At 39.7% G+C, this 23,977-nt stretch overlaps 1 protein-coding gene across 1 annotated transcript; it reads right to left on the bottom strand.

The window, feature by feature from the left end:
* Window positions 1–4,187: 4,187 nt before the first annotated feature.
* LOC102694730 (adenosine receptor A1) lies at window positions 4,188–16,715 on the bottom strand. The gene is made up of 3 exons (XM_069189765.1): window positions 16,704–16,715; window positions 10,231–10,607; window positions 4,188–5,017 (listed from the first exon to the last, which is right to left on the bottom strand). The coding sequence occupies exons 1-3, from the start codon at window positions 16,713–16,715 to the stop codon at window positions 4,387–4,389; spliced, it is 1,020 nt and encodes a 339-aa protein (XP_069045866.1). The 3' UTR covers window positions 4,188–4,386.
* Between the last annotated feature and the right edge of the window lie 7,262 nt (window positions 16,716–23,977).

Here is a 23,977-nt window from a genome sequence, read left to right on the forward strand (position 1 = left end):
TCCATCAGACATTCTGCTTTGCAGTTGATTGTGTACACAGATGAAATTCAAATATGTAATCCTCTTGGATCATATGCAACTAAGAACAAACTGTTAATGGTATATTACACTTCAGGAAATACAGATCCAAAGTAAACTGAAGGTCAAAGCTGTCAGCAATTAGATTTCTAGCCATTGCAGCTGTCTCAGCATGGTGTGGATGTCATTTTAAATAGAATCCAAAAAGATTTAGATATCTTGTACCATGATGTTAAAATCCAAACAGTGGTTGGTGAAATTATTATGTATAGGGGCAGTGGTTTCTCTTTGTGGGGATACATTGGCTCAACATGAATTTGCAGGTTTTAAGTAGGTTATGCAGGTTTTGCTCTTTGTAAATGTAGTCATTGTGAGTGTACATCAGATGATATGCAGACTAATTCTGATTAAAATTGTTTTAACAAAACAATAGAGAGCCATTTGAGACAGTGTCTTGATATAGAGAGAGCCAGCACAGATTTTGTCAAGAACAATCTAAAAACCACATATGGGATCAACAGAAGAAGCAGGTTAGTTGATTTTCCTGGCTTCAATCTTATTGAACAGACTCCATCAGGTAGCGTCAGGTGGGGTGGCTGCACATTCCCACGTGTCACGGAATAGGGAGTGCAGTTGGAGGTGTGCACCACTGTCACAATATCTAATGTAAATGAGATGTAAGCCATTTGAAGCCTTACTGTTTTCTGTCTGAATTGTGACTTTCAATGTAAGTTTGGGACAATAAATGCATACTAATCACAAGACTAAAGTTGGAGATTAGATCAGATTAGAAAGAGTAAACACTTCACTTTTGCTGAGGTGTGGGGGATCCCTTGAGCAGGAACAATTGTAAAGTTTACCTTAGTATACAGTACCTAGGTAAGTTGTGGATTAATGATTGGCAAGGAGCAGCACAGACACACAATATAAGATCACATGAGGAGAAGGGAGGAAGAAAAAAGAAGAGGAAACAAGAAGAGGAGAAGCAGGAAGAAGAGAGAGAAGTCTGGAGGGGTAGGGACTTGAAACTTGTGCCAGGCAAAAACCCCATAGGGGTGCTGTATAAACCTGACCCTGCACTCTGACCTCAAGCTTCTTTCCCTGTCTGTGTGTCTCATGGAGAGCAAGTTGGGGTATGTGAAAAGACAAATTCCTAGTACAATAAATTGTATATGGCCAACAAAGTAATCTTATCTTTTCTTAACTGTAGGTTGCATTGTATTTAGTTAGAAGGCAGCTAATCTCTTGTGTGGCCTCTATAGGCATACTGTATTAAGAGTTTAATGCTTAGTAGCGGTCTGGGGTTTTCTGGGTGACCAGAATGTTGGGCCTCTGTACATAAAGTAAAGTACATAAAGTAACTTGTGTGTTGTATGTTGTGTGTAGTGTAGTTTGAGTCTTGTCATTGTAATAAATATTTGTTTAACCAAGTCTGCCTGGATTGTTACTCCTCTCAAAAAAGCTGTGCCAGAGAACAAAGAATTAATGTGCCTCTGATTTTAACAACTTCTAGGGTATATTGCAATGAATCACTTACAAGTTGGGCGTTATGAATAATTATTTTACTTATTGACTAAACCTCTTGGCCAATTCCTGATTTTCACCAGTTTTGTAACCCCCCCTTTGTAACTATATAAAGTAAATAAAAGCACCCAATTAAGTATAATTTACAGAGTTTATAAAAAGTACATAAACAGGATATCTCAAATAGTCATTTACAGTACTTTATGTTGATAAGTACAGAACAACAATAAATAGATCAGGGATTTTTACTCATTCTGGTTTAATAAGATTATTTTTTTTCTTCATTTGAAGTTTTCATCTAAAAATCTATAATAAAGTGCAGTAGTAAATGAAGACTTGAAAGTTCTGTTTACTTAAAGTGACTCAAGAGTAAGATGAAATTGGGAAAGACTGAATCAGAGAACAAGGTATATTCACAGGAACTCAAACAGGGAAATTTTAAGAGGAAAATTCTTAAATACTAAAGCCAGCAAGTGACTGAGAAGGAATTTACATGAACACAATATGGGCAGTGTTTGTTGGGGAGTAACCTTGCTTGTGAAAAAGATCAGACCAAAATGAAGAAAAAAAAACATAGATGAAGTAAGCAGAAGCACAAAAGATTGGTTTTAAACACCAATTCTATTAAAAAAACAAAATAACTGAAGATTAATTTATTATTAAAAAATAATAAAATAACCATTTAATTGCCTTAATGCAATCTTGTTTGTTGTAGATTTTGTGTATGGCAATCCTTAACAATGATTGGAGCTTCCAGTACAAATGAAGGATAATATGGCAAAAAGAGCTCACTCTGGATGTGGCTGCACTGTAGTGGTGAGGTCCAACTATATCAAGTGGCTAAATGGTTCCACAGTTTATGAAACTATTGAAACACATAATGAAGTCTTTTTATGCAGTCAGGAAGTAGTGTCAAAATAATGTTCTAGGTACAAAGCATCATTCTGTAGGTTAGAGTTTTTAATGGATTGTGAGATATGTTTTTAATCATACCTGCCCAGCCCAGACATGTTTTGCAAAAGTTTTTTTTTTTTTTAATTGACTGAGTGAGAGCAGAGATCAGCTGGAGAAATGGCAGAAGGGGTTCAGGCTCTGTAGAAGGTACTGTATCTGCTACCTGCAGACAGGGGAATAGGAAAAGGAGATTCCAATGCTGGAGTCGCTTTGGTGCTCCTGGGAGAAGTCCGGGTTCAGGTAGTCTGGTTCCTGGTCAGGATTTGTGTTTCTGGTTTTAGGCTGATGTGTTTCTAAGGATGGTCCTGGACTTGTACTGTACTACTCAGAAGTATCTCAATGTCATTGCACTGTCCCAGCAGCAGCTCGTGAATTATAAAGGGGTGTTTAATCAGGGATTTGATTGGATGATTGATGGGAAAAACAAGGAATGAATTGATAAATGACCTGAGTGTGTTCTGAGATTCCCAGATGAATGTGAGTAATTTAATCACTCATGTACATGTTACTGTGTCACATTCCCAGATCTGTGTCTTTCTATAATTTTGTCCCAGGTTTCTTTTAAAAGTTATTTTGTACTAATGGTTGTGTCTTTGCTTTGAAATAAAATAATAACAGAACGATAAGGTAGGAACTGTGGAATGTATCCCAAAATCATATGAATCACTACTATTTAAAACAGGTGGTGACCTGTTAATGTGGTGTGTGATTTTGAAGGTGATTGGCTATACCTAAGCTAATTTAGAATTAGTTTTACAGGGAAAGACTTATCCAGCCAAGCTATTTCATTGTTAATTTTAGTTTTTTTTTTAAATATATCTCAAATATTTTTCACTTGGAAGTTATTGGGGTAGAGCGTGTAGGTAAATGATAATAATAATTTTAATGCATTTTAATTCCAGGCTACCAGGCAACAGAGGTGACAATTATAAAAGGGAGAGTTCACTTTTTATAGACACTGTATGTATTCAGCACATTTTAGTTTTTATTTTTTCTTTGCTGTTTTTGCTATAATTTAACTTTTTTCTCTAATAAAAGTGTTTGGTTTAAACATTGAAATTTTAAAAATAATATTCACATTAAAATGTATATACATCATTTGTAATTCAACAAAATGAGACATCATTGGAAGAGGGTTAATACTTCTGCAAGGTACTGTACATACAGTATGTATGTTAACATTCTCATCTGTAGAATATTGCTCTTTGCAGTCAAATTTTCTAAAACTATTTGTACAGGCATGCTCAAAGCTTTAAATCTGGAAATGTATGTATGAGTAAGACTTCCTGGCACAGAGCTATGTATGAGGCACAAAAAGTAAATTGAATCATTTCCAGCTGTAACATTACCTCAAAATCTTACATCTCCAGATATAGGAAGCTAAGCTTGGTCAGCCCTGAAATAAAGACCTCTAATGCAGTGCTCCCAATCCTGATCCCAGGTGGTACCACCTTTTAACAGCTGAAAACAAATTTGAACACATGCTTGGCCTGCCTAAATGCTCTCCCATTTTCCTGCATAGTTCATCTGATTGATCAGCTCATCAATCCCCCCGATTATATGGTGTCAGGGGTCGCTGGTAAATGACTCTCCTCCTAGCTGTAAAGTGCTTATGATCACTGGGATGAAAATAGCTACAGTATACATAATAATAAAAAAATATTTTTGGATTTATTAATACACCTGTTTTACCATAGTTCATAGTTTCATCCTTCTCATTGTCTGAGTATGGGCCACACACATTTTTCCCAATACCAATCTGGATTGAATAGATTTGAAAATTCTAGCTGAACTTTGCCTGAAATTGTATGTTGACTTTTAGAAACATATGTCTTTGTGTGTTAAAAACAGTTCCTATATGCATGTATAATAAAACGCTACTGTTTTTTTTTACTTTTCAGTACAAGCTGGGGGGCTAGCATTGCAAGGACTTTGCTCACTGCCTTTGCACAAAATCCAGCCTCTCCAGATCTGAATGAGAGTGGCTCGAAAACGGTTGATCCGGAAAGCATACACCAGTGGGTTAACAGCAGAATTTACATGCGACATGAATATACCAATGTACATGGCCTCCTTGGGCACGTAACATTTTGGACAGAAGTAACTAACACAGTTCATTATATGGAGGGGCAGCCAACACATGGCAAATAGGAAGACCACGAGGGCTAAGGATTTTGCCAGCTTCAGCTCCTTGTCATAGTATTTGCTGGAGTTGCTAGTGGCTTCGGCTCGCTTGTTCAGCTGTTTTCGAATCACGTAGAAGATTTCAGCATACAGTCCAATCATAATGGTCAAAGGTAGTACAACCCACCCAAAGAAGTTGAAGTATACCATGTAATCCATTCTCATGACAGCAGTGAACTGGCACACAATGTTCTCTGATGTTGAGTTTCTATCAGACTCCTGTAGCTTGTCCCTGTTATGCCATCCAAACATTGGCACTAGACCAGTTAATGTAGACATAAGCCAGCACATGCAGACAGCTACCCAGGCCCTCTGCTGAGTGACTATTATACTGTACCTGGGGAACAAAGTAAAAAGACAATTAAAATTAGAAGCAGTCAAAAAGGATTTTCAAGTCAAAGTTAAATACTGAACTAAAAGTTAGAACAAAAAAGATGAGAATTAAGAGGCCATGTTGCCCATATATAATTAAATGCTAGCCATTTATTGAAGGGAGCCTAGATATCATTTTCAACAATACAATTAATAGGTTTGTGTTTCACTGTTTATCTTTAAGAACGTATGTTATTTGATTTTGTTAGTATCCTTAAGGAACTAAATACTATCAGTGTCAGGCATAGCTGCAAGGGCAGGAATTTTAACTCTTATTCATTCTTTGGATTGAATTCAAAGAGCACCAAAATAATATAATGAACAAAATAATACAGAATATTCTAAATGATGTCTTAACAATTACTTTAACTTCTTTTGGTTTGAATTCTGTACATTTTACAATGCATCATAAGATTGCTTCACCCTTTCTATAACTTCACCATATTGTCTGGATGTGATCTTAGAGTTCCTAAAATCACTTAAATATTTTATTATAATATATTTTTCCAAGTTCAGTTCCACTCACTTTCTGTTCATAATGTAATATATTACATTACATTATTTATTAATGCATTCTTACTACTTGTATGTAATTGCAATTAGTTACCCTAAATTTAAATGCGTAAAGAATAAACTAGAGATAAACTAGAATATTTAGCAAACACTAGCATTTCAAGAGGCAGTACATATGGATTTAGAAAGTGAAGATCCTGTTTCATCAACTTGCTAGAGTTTATCAACCAAGATATATTTTTCTTGGAAAGCATTTAATAAGGACCCTCATAAAAGGTTGATTTTGAAATTGAAAGCCATCAGAATCTAAGGTAATACATTATATGAATAAAGAGCAAATTAATAAGCAGGGACCTGTGAATCATCTTAATGGGCTCAACCTCTAATTGGGCAGTAGAAAGACGTGGTGTGCAGAGGGATGCATTTTGGATCTGTTTCTAATTTAATATAACATGTAGCAAATGAAATTTAGTATTTCTCATTGCAATGTCACACACTATCATACTTTAATACTCAGATTAAACCAACTTGCTAGAAATATTCATAAATCAAGGACAGGATGTACTGTAAAAGTAAAGCATAAAACATAATATATATAAACTTCAAAGAAGCTTTTGATAGCAAGTAGATTCTTAAATTAAATACCACAGGATTCCAAGGTAATGTATGCACATGAATCAGCAGCTGGGTAACAAACAGAAAACAGCTCTTCATGTTAAAGGGCATAAAAGAGTACTGGAATGATCTCTTTTTGGCCTGTAGCTCTTTCTATAGCAATAAAGTATGTTCTGATATATTTAAAAAAATAGTTAAATATGCAGTTGGTAGAAAAACAGAGGAAAAAATAAAGGGAAATACAAAGATACTTAGAAAGTATCATAGCAGAAATACGGCAAAATAATTCTAACGTTATGAGAGGTAAATTAATTTTTAATTATTTTGTTTAGGATTGCTTAGCTATTGATCTACTAAAGAAGCAGAATGGACTCATCTTATTTGCAACCTGTATAATTCATGACACAGATACCAGGTCAATAACATAAAAATATAAGAACAGAAGAAAGATTACAAACAAGACAAGGCTATTTAGCTCATATAGCAAGTTTGGTATTTAGTACTGAATTGGCAGGGTTCTTTCTTTAAATAAGTGCTGTATTAGCTTTAACAACATAAAAGTAAAAAGGCTGTTTCATATTCCCAGCAGCATTTGAGTAATGAAATATCCCCTGTTTTTGGTTTTAAATGCAATTCTACAGTTTTCACTTGTATCCTCTTGTTTCCACTTGTTTTACTGTTCATTTCAATATGTTTCCCGAGTTAGCTTTGTGAATGCCTTTGAGGATTTTGAATACTTATATTAAGCTCCTTCTTAATCTTTTCTGTTCAACACCAAGAATTCAGTTCCTGTTAGTATCTGAGTACTCTTCTTCGGAACTCCATTTCTGTGAGCCTCTGAAGCTGATTATGTACTGTGTGTGTGATTTTGTACTGTATATAGCAGGGTGACATCACATTTTACAAATATTAGAAGAACACAGAGGAATATTGATTCTGGTAGTTATACTTATATAAGTTTAATTCAATATTTAATTTAAAGAATTATGTTTTATTTTAGATTTAAACTTCTATTTATACAGTATATGGATAAAATTAATACAAAATCACTGTACATTTCTGCAGTTATGCTGTTATGCATATGGTATAATTACAGTGATAAATGTTATGGTGTAAGAATACATTATACTGTATACAAGTAAATGTAAAGCTTCATCACAGCCCAGATTATTGCAAGGTTCTTCTGTTGATAGCTGCAGAAGTGATCAATTTCGTTTTAACAGTATATATTGAATAGCAATCACTTGATTAAAATAGTATTGAAATAATAACCAGGACAGATTGTCCGAGTTATGGTCCTGAAGTACAGTACACCTATGTTTTGTAGTTTTCATCGCAACTGAGTACTTAATCAATGAAGCTTATCACCACCAGAAAATGACCCAATTGATTGATTTTTGTTTTATTCTGTGCTTCCGGGACAAAGTTTCCCAAATTACTTTTGTTTTTGTATGGAAGCATTATTCTGCCAACAAGAAAATAAAATCAAGTGTTATCCTGTAATTACGAGAATATTATCTTGTAGTTATGAAATAGCAATGATCATTTTTAGTGTATGAACAACCTATTGCATTGTGCAAGTGAAACTCTGGTTTAGTGTTTGTGACAGAGCTGCCAAACTGTAAAATAATGAAATGTTACAATTTGTACTTAATGTAAACATAATCATAACCAAAAGGACACTCACATGTATCCTTATACAAAAACAAGTGTGCCGTGCAAATAATTTTAATAATTCCTCTGTTTAAAACTGAATGTTAACTAATGATAATTCTAGATAATTACTGTATGATGATTGTGCTACCTCATGATAATCAAATAAAGTACATGAGAGTGTACTCATAATTACAAGATAAATATTTTTTCTTTGATGGTAGCAATGCACTTCCATAATTATACTGTATATGCCTTATGCAAAAAAGGATGTCTTTCAAATTAGTTGACAGCTTTTAAATTTTATCAGTTGATGATATGCAAGTGAACATCAGAATGACACAGTCAAATAGTCTTATAATAAACATTCTTAGTGCTGTGTTGATAAAATTCAACCAATTGAAACAATAAACACAGGTCAGTGGGTCTTAGTCTTAGTCCTTGAATAACCCTGTGTCTGGTGATTTTTGTTCCCATATGACCCTTCATCACCAGTGCTATTTTGAACTTACTCTATATGCTTGCTGCTTTAGACATTCTTCTGCACTAAGACCTTGGTTTAAAAAATGCTTGAATTCATGTGCGTTATATTTAATAAACTCTATATGCAGTGCTTTAAGCAGTTAATTCTTAATTTGCTTATTAAGAATGTGTCCCTTTATTTCTGACTAAAAACCTCTTAAAAGGAGACCAATGGATGAATATACAGAGGTGGAAATTACATTGTATCAGACCCTCCCTCAGTGAGTCAGTGTTGTGCCTTCTGCTTTAATAATGTTGTTTATGTTTTAGCTCACACAATTAAATATGGACATCTCACACAAGTTTCATGCTAATTTCTAAACTGATTCTACTATTTAGGTACTGAAAAGGTTTTAAAACTACAATCCAACCATTACGTTTTAGGTCCTATTGAGCCAAATTATCATAGTTCAGTTGGTATGAAAACCAGAAGACACAAGGGTACTCCAGGGCCAGGACTGGGAAACACTGGTCTTTAATCGTATTACTTTATTACAGATTCAATCTGTAATAAATTGTAAGTGATTAAGCATTGTAGATTGTGCTAAAACGTTAGAATTATGAGAAGCCAGCGAATTTCAAACATAAACTACATTCCAGATGCTATGTTATAATGTACATCATCAATGATCTGCACATTTGGTAAATAATACCATTTCAGTATTTATTTTCACTGTAGTTCACTGATTTAACTTAGGAAGAACAGCAATCTTTATACTGATCTGTATAGATATACCTATGAATTTTAGTGTAGATGTACTGAGGACTGAAAATAGGAGATGTGTTCTCGGGAATAGAAGTATATGGTTTGGAACTGACTAATTATGTTAAATATGTTATGGAGGTAAATTCACAGAGATCCTCTGAAAACAACAAATACATATTTTAAATGTTTAAAGCATATTTTTGATAATATTCAATTTTTAAAAGAAACAATATATGAAAACATTTAAGTTTGACTTCTGATTTTATGAAGACATTTCTAAAAGCATTAACAGATTTTCATCTTTAACATCAAAAATAGTGTTTGCCATGTCAGGAAGTGTGAGTCAAAAGCAGATTCACTAAAGCAATTACAGAATTGTATTAAACTTCATAAATCAATTTTCCATTACCACTTAATCCAATACAGATTTACAATGTAATGTACTATACATATATTTGAGATTTTGTGAAAAAGTTTGGTTTTACATTTCTTGAAATGAATAGGCTTTTACTGTCCCAATGTCTTTCAATTAGCTAACACAAAGAATATAACAGGCATGAAGATGGTTGTGCCAAAAATGCAACATAAACCACTTTTTCTAAGTGACTTCTGAAAGGAGACAGGAGCATTTTAATTTTCTTAAGAGCTTTTGCTGTCAAGTGCATTGATTTACTTTAAACTAGGAAGAACTATGTGGTTTGCTAGCTGCAAGACAAATGGAAGTGATGGGCTTAGTAATTATACCATACCAGTAGTATTTACAGAACTACGTGTCTACATATTTTAACCTACTTTATTATATTATTCTTATTATTATCATCATCATCATTTAGTTGTAAAATAACTGGAATTTCTTGTTTGTTCATATATTTTCTAAGATTTTTCTGTTAATTTTACATAATCATAAGTTGAAGAGTAATCATCTGTCTTTTTCCTTGCTAGGTAAAGAAGAGGAACACTATTAATCAAATGTTTCTCCAGAACATCATATGTTGCACAAAATGCTAACCAGAATAAAACACTTTTAATGAAACATCTTTATAGAATTAATATATCTCTTGCCAAAGAAAACCAGTTGACAAATAAAGTGAATAACTAAATATTTATAACCATGGAAAATAAATAGTGAGGTCAGCTGCACAGACATTTAGTTGTTGAGATCATCTTACCTTGTTGGAATTTTAACTCTCAAATATCTGTCAAAGGCTATAGCCAGGAGAGAAAGAATAGAGCTCTGGGTGATGATAAGCAACAAGCAGGCTAAAAACAAGCAGGTGTAGAACTGCGTTTTCATCCCCAGGCTTATAATGATGGCCAAAGGGATTACCAGGGCACCTACAGCAATATCAGCCAATGCTAGCGACACAATGAAGCAAAACGTTGTGTCCCTCAGAGCCCGGTTTATTCTCACCACAATGACCACTAAAACATTACCCAGCACTGATGCCAATGCAATCGCCATCTCGATGGAAATGTATAAAACATCCACATGTTCCCTTATAGTGATTCCTGGCATGGTAGAAAGTCGACAGATTTTAACCACCACCTAAATCACCTCTAAAATCTCCCAGTCGTTTTCCTCTCCCACACTTAAGAAATGCAGTTTCCTTTACTTCATATTTTTTCTTACTTGCAGTTGACACCATTCAATTTCTCAAGTTGCACCCTTGTATGAATGTATTGCCTTTGATTCAGTACTGCTGAAGTCTCTAAATTCCCACTCAATGAAATGCTTGGATTATCACTGAACATTGATGCGTTGATATGAGAGAGAATTTTTAATCCACTTCTGTCCGTCGCATCCTCGTGTGGAGTGTGGAGTTAGCTTATATAAGTTGGTTGCTTGCTCTCGCTCTCAGTTAGCTCCCAGTGAAGAAAAAAAGTCTCCTATTTGAATAGGAGGAGCATACAGCTTACTGCAAATATCCAAAGAGCAATACATCTAGCTGTTTCTTAGGTTCAGAACATTTTAAAACTTAAACAGGCTGTGCTGCTTTAATAAAGTAGCTGGAGCTGTTTATTGATTAGCATGTGCAATGTCTGCTACATCAGACTGATGTGTACTGCTCAGAAATAAAATTGGCACAAAGATATCTTTTTTATGATGTAACATCATCAAATAGATAGTTCATTTTCTGGCTTTATAAAGCTGTAAATTTTGATTATGGAAGTGTGGTCTTTGATTTTTCATGGTCAAAAAAAGACATATTAGCAGATTTTGTTTGTTTTACTTGATTACACAAGCAGGGAATCTCTTAATAGAACTTGCTACTTGCAGGAAATCAATATTATTGTTGATAAGGCTTTTGCACATGATGAAACTTCAGGTTGAAATGCCTGATCTTAATTTATATTCAGATACTAAGTGAGTAATGACATGTCCAGGCTGTATGGCTGAGAATGGGTTCACATGAAGTTATCTTGTAAAATGTGCTTTATATTTAAATAACATTGTCAATTTAATAAGAATTACCTCTTTATTTTCTCTGGAATTCTACATTGAAAATCTTGGGATTTGTCCCTTTTGGAATATTTGAACTACCTATTTTTTTATTTCTTTAGCTCCAAGTTCAGCAACATCCAGCATCACATTCTCTCCATAACTCACATCATTCCCACACCACATCATTCCTCCCTGCTTTTCAGACTTTTCTAATTCCCTTCTCTCCAACTTCTCTCTTCTTGACTCTGCATCCCTCAGTAAACTAGTTTCACACATGAAATCCACCATCTCTATATTAGATACCATTTCCACCACTTTATTTCAGTCCTGTTTCACTTCTCTCTGCCCCATTGTGCTCGATATAATACATTAATCCTTGAGCACTGGTTTTGTACCAATGGTCCTCAAAACTGCTGCCATTCCCCCATGCCAAAAAAGCCTAACATAGCTCTAGACAGTCCAAACAATTTTCGCCTCATCTCCAACCTACCCTTTCATGCAAAAATTCTAGAACATGCAATTGCATAACCACCTTATTTTAAATAACCTTTTCAAACCCCTCCAATCTGGCTTCAGTATACTTCACAGCACAGAAACTGCCCCGGTCAGTTACTAATGATCTTTTAATAGCTTTTGATTCTGGTTTTCTCTCTATCTTCGTTCTTCTTGATCTCAGTGCTGCTTTCAACACTGTTAACCATGACATCTTACTTTCTCATCTTGAGACAATGTTTGGAGTTCCTGATGGTTCAAGTCTTACCTCACTTATCCCTGTCACTTTGTCTCTCTTAATGGGTATAGGTCTGAAAACGGTTAGTTAAGCCTGGTGTTCCTCAGGGTTTGATACTGGGTCCCCTACTTTTCAGCATTAACATGTTTCCACTTGGTCAGGTTTTAAGATCACATGGCCACAACTATCATTTCTATGCTGATGATACTCAAATATACATCCATACCAAACCTGACACTGATGTGGCTGTCTCTATTCTGATTGCATCTCTGACATAAAAATATGGATGACTCAAAGTTTCCTTCATCTTAACTGTGACAAGACTGAAGTCATGCTTATTAGCACCCTCTATCAACTTTGTAAAGCCAGTCCTGTAACCCTGTCTGTGGATGGTAGTGTACTTGAGCTTCAGTCTAAATTGAAAAACATTGTGGTGATATTTGATTCAGGCTTACCATTCGACCCACATGTGCAGCATATTGTTAAAATATCTTTCTTTGACCTCAGAAACATTGCTAGACTACGCCCTTTGTTATCACTAACTGTTGCTGAAAAGCTGACCAACACATTTGTCTGCTCCCGAATTGACTACTATAATGCACTACTCACTGGGATATCTAAATCCACATTTAACAAACTCCAGTATGTCCAATACTCGGCACACAGAATCCTGACCAGGTCTAGTGCAAGTGATCACATTACTCTTATCCTGGAGTCCTTGCAATGGTTTCCTTTCAAGTTCCGTGTTGACTTCAAAATCCTCATGCTCATCTATAAGGCTCTGCATGGCTTCGCACCTCAGTATCTGTATGATCTATTATCGCCCTACTCCCCATCTCGCAACCCTTGATCCTCTAAGTGCAGTCTCCTAACTGTCCTCCAAGCCCTTCACTCTATGGGTGACAGGGCATTCTCCTGTTATGCCCCTATGCTCTGGAACTCTCTCCCCAAGGATATCAGAGACTCACCTTTATACTCCTTCAAATCCAGGCTCAAAACCATCTTCTTTAGAAGAGATTTTACTTAATGGAGTTTATATGACAAAAGTTCGGGAGGGATGACAACAACCACGCTCAATCGTTCCCAGCTGTCAGTAATCAGCAATCACTCCCTTCACCCTTCCTCCACCAAACGCTAAAATACCAACGCGATACCTCTCTCCCTTGCATGCGACTTTTCCATGTTCGAGTGAGTCTTTCGCTTTGCACAAGCCTGTGCTATTTTCTCTTGTATTTCGCTTTTGGACCTCTAAATTTTATGCTTTGGCAAAGAACCTTTTGCAGCACAGAGGATTCCCCTACACTCCTTGACCGTCCCTCCTGCTTTTCATTCCAGCACCCTGTCACCTCCATCCCTTGCCTTCCTACCAGCAGCGCTCATCTCTGGCCAGCTCTCTCAAGATTCAACTCCTTGCTGAAGTTCAAATTCTTTTATCATCCCCAATTATCATCCCCACCTCACCTCCAATCCAGCTCTCCTTCCTCGGCAGTGAATTCTCCAAGTAGTCCCTGCCTCACACGTAAACGTCCCCACCGCAGTCGCGCATATCTGCTCCTCCTTTCCCTGGATCGTCTCCCACGATTACAGACCTCATGCTGTGATCCGAAGGCTTGCCACAGTCCATTTTAAAGATACGCTTCCAATTTTTACGGTGCCCTCTGCTGATGTCATCCGCACAGCAACGGCAGTCTGATCCAGCAAACTTGCCGTCAACAGTGCCCAAATCCAAGCCCACCCTGGGATAGCCATCCTCTTCGGGTCTGTCGTCAGCAGCATTCAAATCCAGGGAGAGGCTCTCCAACTCATTGTCTCCTGCCTTGCTGCCGCCCTTGGCCTCCATCTTACACAGCTTCTCCAGGGAGCCCTGCTCGTCATTCTCGACAGCCACCACCATTCCCTTCTCTAGGGCGAACACTGGGAGAATGCCAACTGGGCCTGCACTCTATACCCAGCCTCCCCTCTAAACTCTAGTACCCCCGTGCCGCGTCTCTGCCGTCTCCGCCATCTCTGCCGTCCCCGCCGTCCCCACAGGCCCTCGCACGCCTCGCAGGCCCTTGTACACCCACTCCTTGGATCCAATACTGCTCTCACTTCATATAATATCCACACATGTAAATTCCATGAGCTACAGTACTACACCCAGAGTCTGGAACTATCCAAAAAATGCCTAGCTGCCCGGAGGGGGGGCATCCATTGGGCTGGGACCCCCAGAGGTTTATTTTCTCCCAATGGGAGTTTTTGTTTTCCTCTCCACAGTGACCACATGGATCTGTCATTAGACCATGAATGCTCACTATCCAGTTCCAGAGTCCATAAGAGTCCCAGCAGTTAGTTCCTCACACTTAATTTATTGTCAGATAGCAAAGGTGTTACCTGCCATAAGGTCTACAAGCCTCCACATTTCCTTCGAGTCGGCCACTCCATCCATCCAGGAAACCCTAATCAAAGTTATAAAAGCTATGAAAGGCCAAGTCACTACTGTCTACCTCCATCTCTCCTCCATATCACCATGCGAATCAAGTGCAGGAGTCTCCAATTTCCATTGCTGTTTTTGGGGGACTCAGTCGCAAACATGGGCCCATATCCATCCAGATAACACTGGCACCACTAACCCAATCGAATAATAGCAGCAGTTTACTTTCCCACATACAAAGAGCCTAAATGGCTTCTCATCATTTAGACCCCGTGTTCGTTTGAATTCCCTTCCATCAACACCTCAACACGAACCTATAATAAACAGCTCACCTATGCCAACAGAAGCTGACTTCCCTACAGTAAACCTATACAAAACGCAGACAGGCACTCCAACCGCCCTACTGCCGCAACAATCCATGCGTCACAAACCACACCTTCTTCAGGTTCCTCCAAATTCTGAATTGGTGGCTTGGGGTCCTGCTTGGTCCTTTAGGGGTTCTGGCCTCCTCATCCTATGGCCAGGAGGTTGGCCCTCAGCCAAGTGGGTTAAGCCAAATATCAGCTTCATAATAGTTCATTACACTTCGATCTTGGGCGTTGTCATTCCTAGTGAAACTGGTTTAATTCTTTACCCCTCTGCTCCTACTGTATTTAGTACAGATACAGCCATTCAAAATGCACGGTACAAACCCGTACCGCGGGCATCTACGCGTGCGCCACCGCATCGTACCGCACTACGTGATTGGCTGGCCAGAATGACTGACAGGGGCACTAGTGGTGCATTGGTCAGTAGTAAAAACATTTAATCATTTAATCTCTTTACTGTGCACATTTTAATCCACTTAGTATTGAATATTTATATGGAATTTTACCACTAAAGGGAAATTTTAGTAGCCGAGCATAGGAGAATAGGAGCATAATGCATATAAAGGTCATAGACTATATTAATTTAGGAACATAAACATATTACTGTATGTAAACTGTACTGTATATGGCTGGTCTTTGTATTTTAACGAAAAAATACACACCAGTATTCCATTTCTCCCTAAACATTTTAAGCATCAAAGTCTTACAGTACATGTGGTTATTTTGAAACATTTTTACGTGTTCCTCCTGACCATATTACTGTACGTTTATATACTTTGTGAAAAATTGATCGTTTTAACCTTTTTTGCATTGTAGCGGCAATGCTTGTTAATAAGAAAGAATTAAGTGTTGCTGTGCTTTCCCAAATGAAGCCCCATCTCTCTCTTCATCTCTGTGGTGCAGCCACAGAGAAGCTATTCATGCAGGCTGATTTAAAGATGTTTTCTTTTGATAAAGGACAGCTCCCAAATGGGGATGCACTTAGCTAAGCCTGGCTATCATGATCAATGGTCATCCATTGGTGCCTATCTGTCTAGGGAGTGCCAGATGGACATCTGGACTGGATTCCTAAGTGTCAAATGTAAGTGACTCATATCTCACCTTGATCAACCAATCAGGGACTGGTAGGGCCAAGTAACCCACGTGGGGCTCTGATGCCCAGGAAACTTTCAGCCAATGAACGAGCTGAAGTTCCTTCAGGTAAAAATAGGCAACACAGAGAGCCTGTAGTGGACTTTTCTGAAAAGGAGAATCTCAAAGGACAATTCCAGGGCAGGACGGCCCAGGAGCAGAAAGGCTCCCAAGGGCAGGACATTCTCACAGCACGCCTCCTGACCATCCTGAGACTCAGCCCGGACAACCACGGAACGGCCAGTGTGTCCGAGTGCCAGAACTTTCCTCTGTTCTAAGAGTCTAGAGCGGAGGTTGCCAGAGAGTAACCCGAGGATCCACCCGAGGTTAGTACCAGCAGCAAGCCTCATGAACAGGTTGGGACTGTGGACAGTTGAATCACTATTCAGAACTAGCTCTTCATCAGGAACGAACCCGTCCTCTTCCTGACTTGCTGGGACCCACAGTTATCTTTTCTCCTGTGCACAAACTGTGCTTGTTAAAGCCAACACTAACTAGCCGAAAGTACGAAAGTACTCACACCACACACTCTTCTTTTATTTTCATGAAGTTTTCACCTTTTCTTTCATTCGTCCATCTTCCAAACCAGTCCGCAATCCGTTTTCTCTATCCTTACTCAGTTCCATAAATCTGTTGTCCTTAAATCTTTATCCACACCGACCAAACTCCACTATCTCTTCCAAAACGCATTCACCTACTGGCTTCTGCGCCGGTTCAATGTTTCCGGGACATATACATTTTGTTTCCTGATGAGACCCACCTGCATCTCATTGTCTTTCAGACTGAGCCCTTTCCATCTGCGGGTCAGCTGGTTTCTCTTAGCGGCCATCATGGTCAGGTCTAAGTCAAGTATAGTGAGCAGATCTTTTCTAAAATACCTGTCCTGGATGACCCTTCCTCTGGTCCTCTTACATACCTTCCCCCTGAGATCAGCCCTGTCCTCGGGCTGTCTGGAAAAGAAACAATGCATTCGCGAGAGGGCATCGACATTACCTTGTTTTCTTCCCGGTCTATAAACCGTTTGGAACCGAAACCTCTGGAGACTAAGGCCCCATCGCGTAATCCGATCATTTTTGTCCATGTTCCTTAACAACCAGGTTAGTGACGCATGGTCAGTATGCAAGATAAATCGTCTTCCCAATAAATAATATCTTAAATAATCCAGGGCCCATTTTATCGCAAGACATTCTTTTTCGATTGTGGAATAATGTTTCTCTGCAGGGCTTAACTTACGGCTAATATACAAAATGGGGTGCTCCAATCCTTCAACTTCTTGAGACAGTATGGCTCCAATCCCAGTGTCAGATTCATCAGTCTGTACCATGAATGTTTTGTTAAAATTAGGTACCTGTAAGACCAGTTGAGATGATAAAGTCCTTTTTAGTTCTTGAAAGGCCCTCTCTTCCCTATCTTTCCATTTTATTTTTTCAGGGCAACTCGTCTTTGTTAGGTCGTGCAATGGGGCGGCAATGGAGACAAATCCTGAAATGAACCGACGATAGTAACTTGCTGATCCCGAAAACGTTCTTATTTGCTTCTTTGTAGAAGGTTTAGGCCAGTTTCTAATTAACTGCACCTTCTGTTCTTATGGCAAGATCATCCCCCCCCCAATCATACAACCGAGATAATTGGCTTCCTGGGTTGGATCCTTTGTTTGGATTAGCGGTTAATCCTGCTTCTCACAAAGCTCCCGTTACCACTCCAAAGTGTAGTAGGTGTTATTCCCAAGTCGTGCTATGAATTACGACGTCATCTAGGTTGGCAGCCGCAAAATCTCGATGAGGTCTGAGTATTCAGTCCATTAATCGCTGAAACGTAGCAGGAGCGCAGTGTAAACCAAACAGAAGGACCCGATACTGGTATAGCCCCTCCGGGGTGGCAAATGCGGTTTTGGCTTTAGCTTCTTCGGCTAGGGGTCAATATCCCTTCGTAAGGTCTAGCGTACTGATATATTGGGCGTTACCTAATCGCTCGATTAGCTCATCTATACGAGGCATAGAGTATGCGTCAAACAGCGAGATCTTTTAATCTTTTAAAATTATTACAGAACCTAATAGTTCCGTCTGCCTTGGGTGTCAGTACTATATTACTAGCCCACTCACTATGGGATTCTTCTATTATTCCCATTCTTAACATTTTTTCTACCCCTTAATTAGTTTCCTTTTGGCTTCAGGTACTCGATAGGGGGCCAGCCTTACCCTTTTTCCTGGTTCCGTGATAATCTTATGTTGAACAAGGTGGGTTCGTCCAGGACTTTGGAAAAAAACATATTTGTTTTGCGACAGGAACTCTTGCAATTCTTGCTTCTGTGCCGGAGCCAGGTCCCACACAGCGCCGGCACCCGTTTCTTCTTCCAAAGGGTCAGGGGAGAAGTGGGTGAGCAGAACTTCTGCACCATGCCATCTCTTTAGTAAATTCACATGGTAGATTTGATGCTGTCGTCATTTGTCAGGTTGCTTAACTTTATAAGTGACCGGACCCATTTTTTCCCACCACCTCATAAGGCCCCTGCCAGGAGGCCAGGAATTTACATTCCGGGGTCGGAACCAATAGCAATACTTTCCCCCTGGCTGAAATTCTCGCACTATAGCTCCCCTATCATAAATCTGCTGTTGCTGCGCTTGGGCCTTCTGCAGATTTTCCTTCACAATGGGAACAACAATGTTTATTCTTTCCCTCATTTGTTCCACATGTTCAATGACAGTCTGTAATGGCTGCCCTCAGAGGAATGGCTTCGGGGTACCTCGTGGCATAATCCACTATTACCAGTATATACTGATGTCCCTTTGTAGTTTTAATCAGGGGTCCCACTAAGTCCATCCCAATCCGCTCAATAGGAGTATCTATTATTGGGAGGGGAATCAGAGGGTTTTTATAATAAGGTTGTGGGGCAGTTTTCTGACATGCTGGGCATTCCCGAAAATATCTCTTGATGGCCTTGTATATTCCAGGCCAGAAAAAATCAAGAAAGTAGTCTTTCAGCAGTTTTCTTCACGCCCAGGTGTCCTCCCAAGAGGTGGCTATGGGCCAAGTTGAGGAGTTTCGACTGGTAGGCTCGGGGAATGAGGAGTTGTTCCACTTCTTCTTGTCCCCTCTGCTGCACCTGATAGAGGAGATTTTCTTTTACCATAAAATAAGGGTAATTCAGGGTACTATTATTATTACACAACTCCCCCTTAATTTTTCTCACATGTCCCCATGCATGTCTTAAATTCCCATCTTCCTACTGGGCCGTTCCGAACCTACCTCGATGTTCGGGTGGCTCCCAGTCCGGTAAATCCATATTTAAGAACTCATCTCCAAGTTCCGAGAACTTCTCCTGGTTGGTCCGCCTCTCCAGGGGAATCTGTGTTATTGTCCGAATCTCCTGGACAGGGGAGTGGATCTTGCCTAGCCAACTGGACAGTACTCAAAATTTGGAGAAAGTGGGGACAGTCACGTCCCATACCACAGGGTAAGGCAATTGTTCAACCACCCCTACAGTCGAACTATACATTCCCATTTCTGTAGTAATGGAAACTTTCACAGATGGATACACCTTAGTTTCCCCATGAATGCACGTAATAGGTATCCCCTCCGCTTGCCTGACCTTGGTTCCTTCAGGTAGTGCTGTAGAGGTCACCAGGGTCACCATACTTCCAGAGTCTAACAGGGCCTCGACAGGCTTTTCCCCTATCTTGATTTTAGCAATGTGGGGAGCCTCACAGGATGGGACGCTTGCCCTGAGGTAGTTGCACTTGGCTTCCTCTCTGGTATCCACTTGCATAGGTTCACCCCATTTGGGACAATTACTGGTCAAATGTCCCTGTTCATGACACTTAAAACATCAATGGTACTCATTCCATGGTCGGGGCCTTTGAACCGAACTTTCCTGAGAAGATGTCTTAAATTGTGGAGGACCTCGATGGTCCCTGTACTTTAGTGACTGAAACTTCATTCCACTCCCTGAACTCTCGGGTTTCCTCCTCTCCTCTTTACGAAATTTCCCTCTCTCTTCCTTAATCAAGGCTTCCGTGGCATGATGTTGGTCCACTAACTCAACCACCTGGTCTAAGGTCTGGGGATCCCCATCACTCACTTTTCTTTTTAAGTGAACAGGCGGACACCTCACAAAGTGGTCCAATACTACTCTTTCTACCACTTACCCCTAGTTTAGTTCTTCTGGCTGAAGCCATTTCTTCGCCAGATGTACCAGGTCAAACATCTGAGATCTAGTGGGCTTGTCTATTTGATACTTCTAGCTATGGAACCTGACTGCTTGTATCGCCGTGGTTACCCCTAATCTCGCCAAAATCTCCTTTTTTAGAGTTTCATAGTTCTCAGCATCCTCTTCTTTTAAATCATAATAAGCTTTTGGGCTTCCCCAATTAAATAAGGCACTACTCTTCCTGCCCATTGCTCTCTGGGCCATGCATTCCTGGCAGCTGTTCTCTCAAAAGTGGTTAAATATGCTTCCACATCATCGAGCTCTGTCATCTTTTGAAGCCCAATTTCTTCCATCTTACTGGGTTCTCTCCCTGTTTCTGAGGACCGTCTAATTTCTTCTTCTAATCTTTGCAATTCCTCTCTCACCAAATTCTGCTCTTCTATAATTCGTTGATTCATCGCCATTTGAATTTTATTAGCCTCCTGCTGTGCCTGTATGGCTTCTTGTTGTCCCTTTAAAGCCTGGAACTGGGTTAGGGTGGCTTGGGACAATTGTTGTATCGATTGTTCCATTGTTCTTAGCGAGAGTTCACACCCAAACTGAGAGAGAGAGAAAGAAAAAAGTCAACTTTTTATTTCCACAAGTCTTAGTCCCGATCAGCGGGTTACCCTCAATTCCACCAATTGTGGTGCCTCTGGGGGAATAGGTTTATGTAATAAGTACGAAAGTACTCACACCACACACTCTTCTTTTATTTTCGTGAAGTTTTCGCCTTTTCTTTCGTTCGTCCGTCCGTCCGTCTTCCAAACCAGTCCGCAATCCGTAAAATCCCACAAATCCGCGCCAAGTCCAAATCACGAACCGTATGCCGTTATCCTTTATTTATTCCGCAAATCCGTTGTCCTTAAATCTTTATCCACACCAACCAAACTCCACTATCTCCTCCAAAACGCATTCACCTACTGGCTTCCACGCCGGTTCACTGTTTCCGGGGCATATATATTTTGTTTCCTGATGAGACAACCTGCATCTCGTTGTCTTTCAGACTGAGCCCTTTCCATCTGCGGGTCAGCTCGTTTCTCTTAGCGGCCATCTTGGTCAGGTCTAAGTCAAGTATAGTGAGCAGATCTTTCCTAAAATACCTGTCCTGGATGACCCTTCCTCTGGTCCCCTTACACTACTTAGACATTGCACAACTTTAAAAGCTATAAAAACAGGTTTCGATAGTGAATAACCACTTTTTATGTGCAAAAAACAGGTGATTTTTCTTCCTCGTGATCAGCTTAGAATCTCTGTCTAGGCTGTAAGGTTTTTACTTCTTAATTTAACATTTAAAATACACAAATTTCATAAAAACAACACATTTCGAATAGAAAAAAATCACATTCTGTTGTCTTCCTGGGATGTAGAACAGATCAGCAGGTCTTTTTTCCCCAATCAGAGGCTCTGAAAACAGTGTGCTGCCCACTGTGCTGTGTCAGAGGGGGAAGTAGCACTGGGAAGGAGGAAGCGCAGAGCTCAGTAATGTACAATTGCTGTAAAGCACCAATTTCGTTCATAACTTAGTGTTTACGATTAAACAATGTGCATAATTTTCTTTGACCCTTAATTATCATTAAGCACAGGTTTCTTTTTTGATACTGAAGAAAGATGTGAAGACGGGGGTTTGAATTTAATCCTTTCTGTAGGGGCAGTACAGGAGAATGAGAAACTAAAGAAGGAATTAACTCCTGGTCACGCTGCACTGGTTAATGTGCTACAGCCGGCGACTAAGTTATATCCTGCTCTCCCACAGGGGAACAAACAGGCAGGAAACGAAAATAATTGGGATCAATTCCCACAGTGGCCATATGGAGAAGGGGGGTCTGATTGGGATAACACTTGGTATGAGTGTGATAAAGACGGATCAGGGTCTCCCCTGTTAGAGGGAGGGCGCCTGCAGATCTGTACTCTCACTCGAAGTGGGAAAGTACTTGATGTAGCAGGGGCTGGCGCCGTTGATGACAGCGCCACTCTAACACTGTCTCGCACCCCGTCGAGGGGGTCTGCAATCGCACCTACCTTCCCTGATTTCCCCCATACGATCAAATCCAAAACCATAAGATATTGACCGGTGGGCTAAAGTTCCGCACCCGAAATTAGAAATGCAGCGAACCTGGAGTGTGCTTCAGGAATTAAAAGGATTCATGTAGAAGTAAAACAAGAATACAGCACATTGTATTACGAAGAGAAAAATATATGTATGTGTGTTTTAGGAATTTGTGTGCCGGCATGTATGTGTGTAACTGTGAGTTTTGGTATACTAAATGATGGTGTGAGTGTGTTTAGCCAGCGGGACTGGCTAGAGATGTAACTAAAGAGACTTGACGAAAATCAACTTAAGGAGATTGGAAAATATAAGAGCGTCTGAAACGTATAAGTACAGTACAGGTGGACGTAAAAGTAGTTAAACAGTTTTTGTATTTTTATAACGATTGCAATAATGGAAACAATTTGGTTTTATTCGAATGTCTCGAAACCAGACATGCTGAAACGCTGTAGGTTTAGAATCGAGACTGGGGAGAATAACGTCTTATGAGAAAATCTGTTTACCTAACGATTAGATCCTGTAAATCCCTTGTAGCCTCCCTAAGTCCGTCCCAGTCCAGTGGTTAAAAATGTACTGTTAATGGAGTGTTGGTTTCTCTGTTAGGGGATACTGGAGCACTACTGTCATGCTTGTTTCACTCCTCTGTTCGACAGTGTGCTATAGATTAATGTATATGGGAAGACGGCAGGAGGCCACAGGAGTATTGGGACAGCAAGTTTTACTTGCCGAGTACCAGATTTTAATGGGTGGTTTTATTCCAGATCTATTGGGTTGGAATATTATGCATTACAAAGAATGACTATCCAGAACAGGGTATCACGTGGCTTCAACTGGCTGTGATCACTCAGTATGTTGATGGTATTCTGAGTGCTTCCCCTGACGAGGAAACCCACAAGTCTGAGTTGCTTCAGCTTTAGAGCGTCTAATAGAAGAAGTTATGATACAGCCCTTTTGTGTCTAGCATTGTGAAATTTTAACAAGGCCTGGGTGCAATGTTTTTACAGGGTGAGCACAACTCTTAACAGATCTGCTTAAAGGGGGAGTGCAGTACAAGGACAAGATTGCCTTGGTTCCTGCAGCAAAAGCCACCTGTAATAATTTGAAACAAGCTCTCTTACAGGTGCTGAGACTGGGGTTTCCTCAGATGGATTAACCATTCCTTTGTATTATTGCAAGTTGCTGACAGAGGCCACCCAAGGAGCCCGCGAGCAGGTCCTGGAGGCGTGGGGACCACCACCTGAAGGAGGGCACAACCTCATCCCAGGAGAGTGGGTGTGGATCAGGAAATTTCCTTCACAGGTTCTCCAGCCCAGGTGGGACGGACCCTACCAGATCCTGTTGACAACCGAGTCTGCGGTTCGAGTGGAAGGAAAAGATCGCTGGATCCACGCGCCACACTGCCGACGAGCCTCATCCCCATTTACAGACTCAGAATGAAATCATTTCTGTTAATAACAATAATTGTTGCTGTAGGACTATGTTCCGCAGGAATTAATGATCATCTCTCCCACAAAGGAGAACATGGAATTAATTCTTTTTTAGGCCTCTCCTATCTGACAGCTAAGAAAACCAACCAAAGTGCCTGCTGGGTGTGT

The sequence above is a fragment of the Lepisosteus oculatus genome, chromosome 5, assembly GCF_040954835.1.
Source record: "Lepisosteus oculatus isolate fLepOcu1 chromosome 5, fLepOcu1.hap2, whole genome shotgun sequence".
Taxonomy (NCBI): domain Eukaryota; kingdom Metazoa; phylum Chordata; class Actinopteri; order Semionotiformes; family Lepisosteidae; genus Lepisosteus; species Lepisosteus oculatus.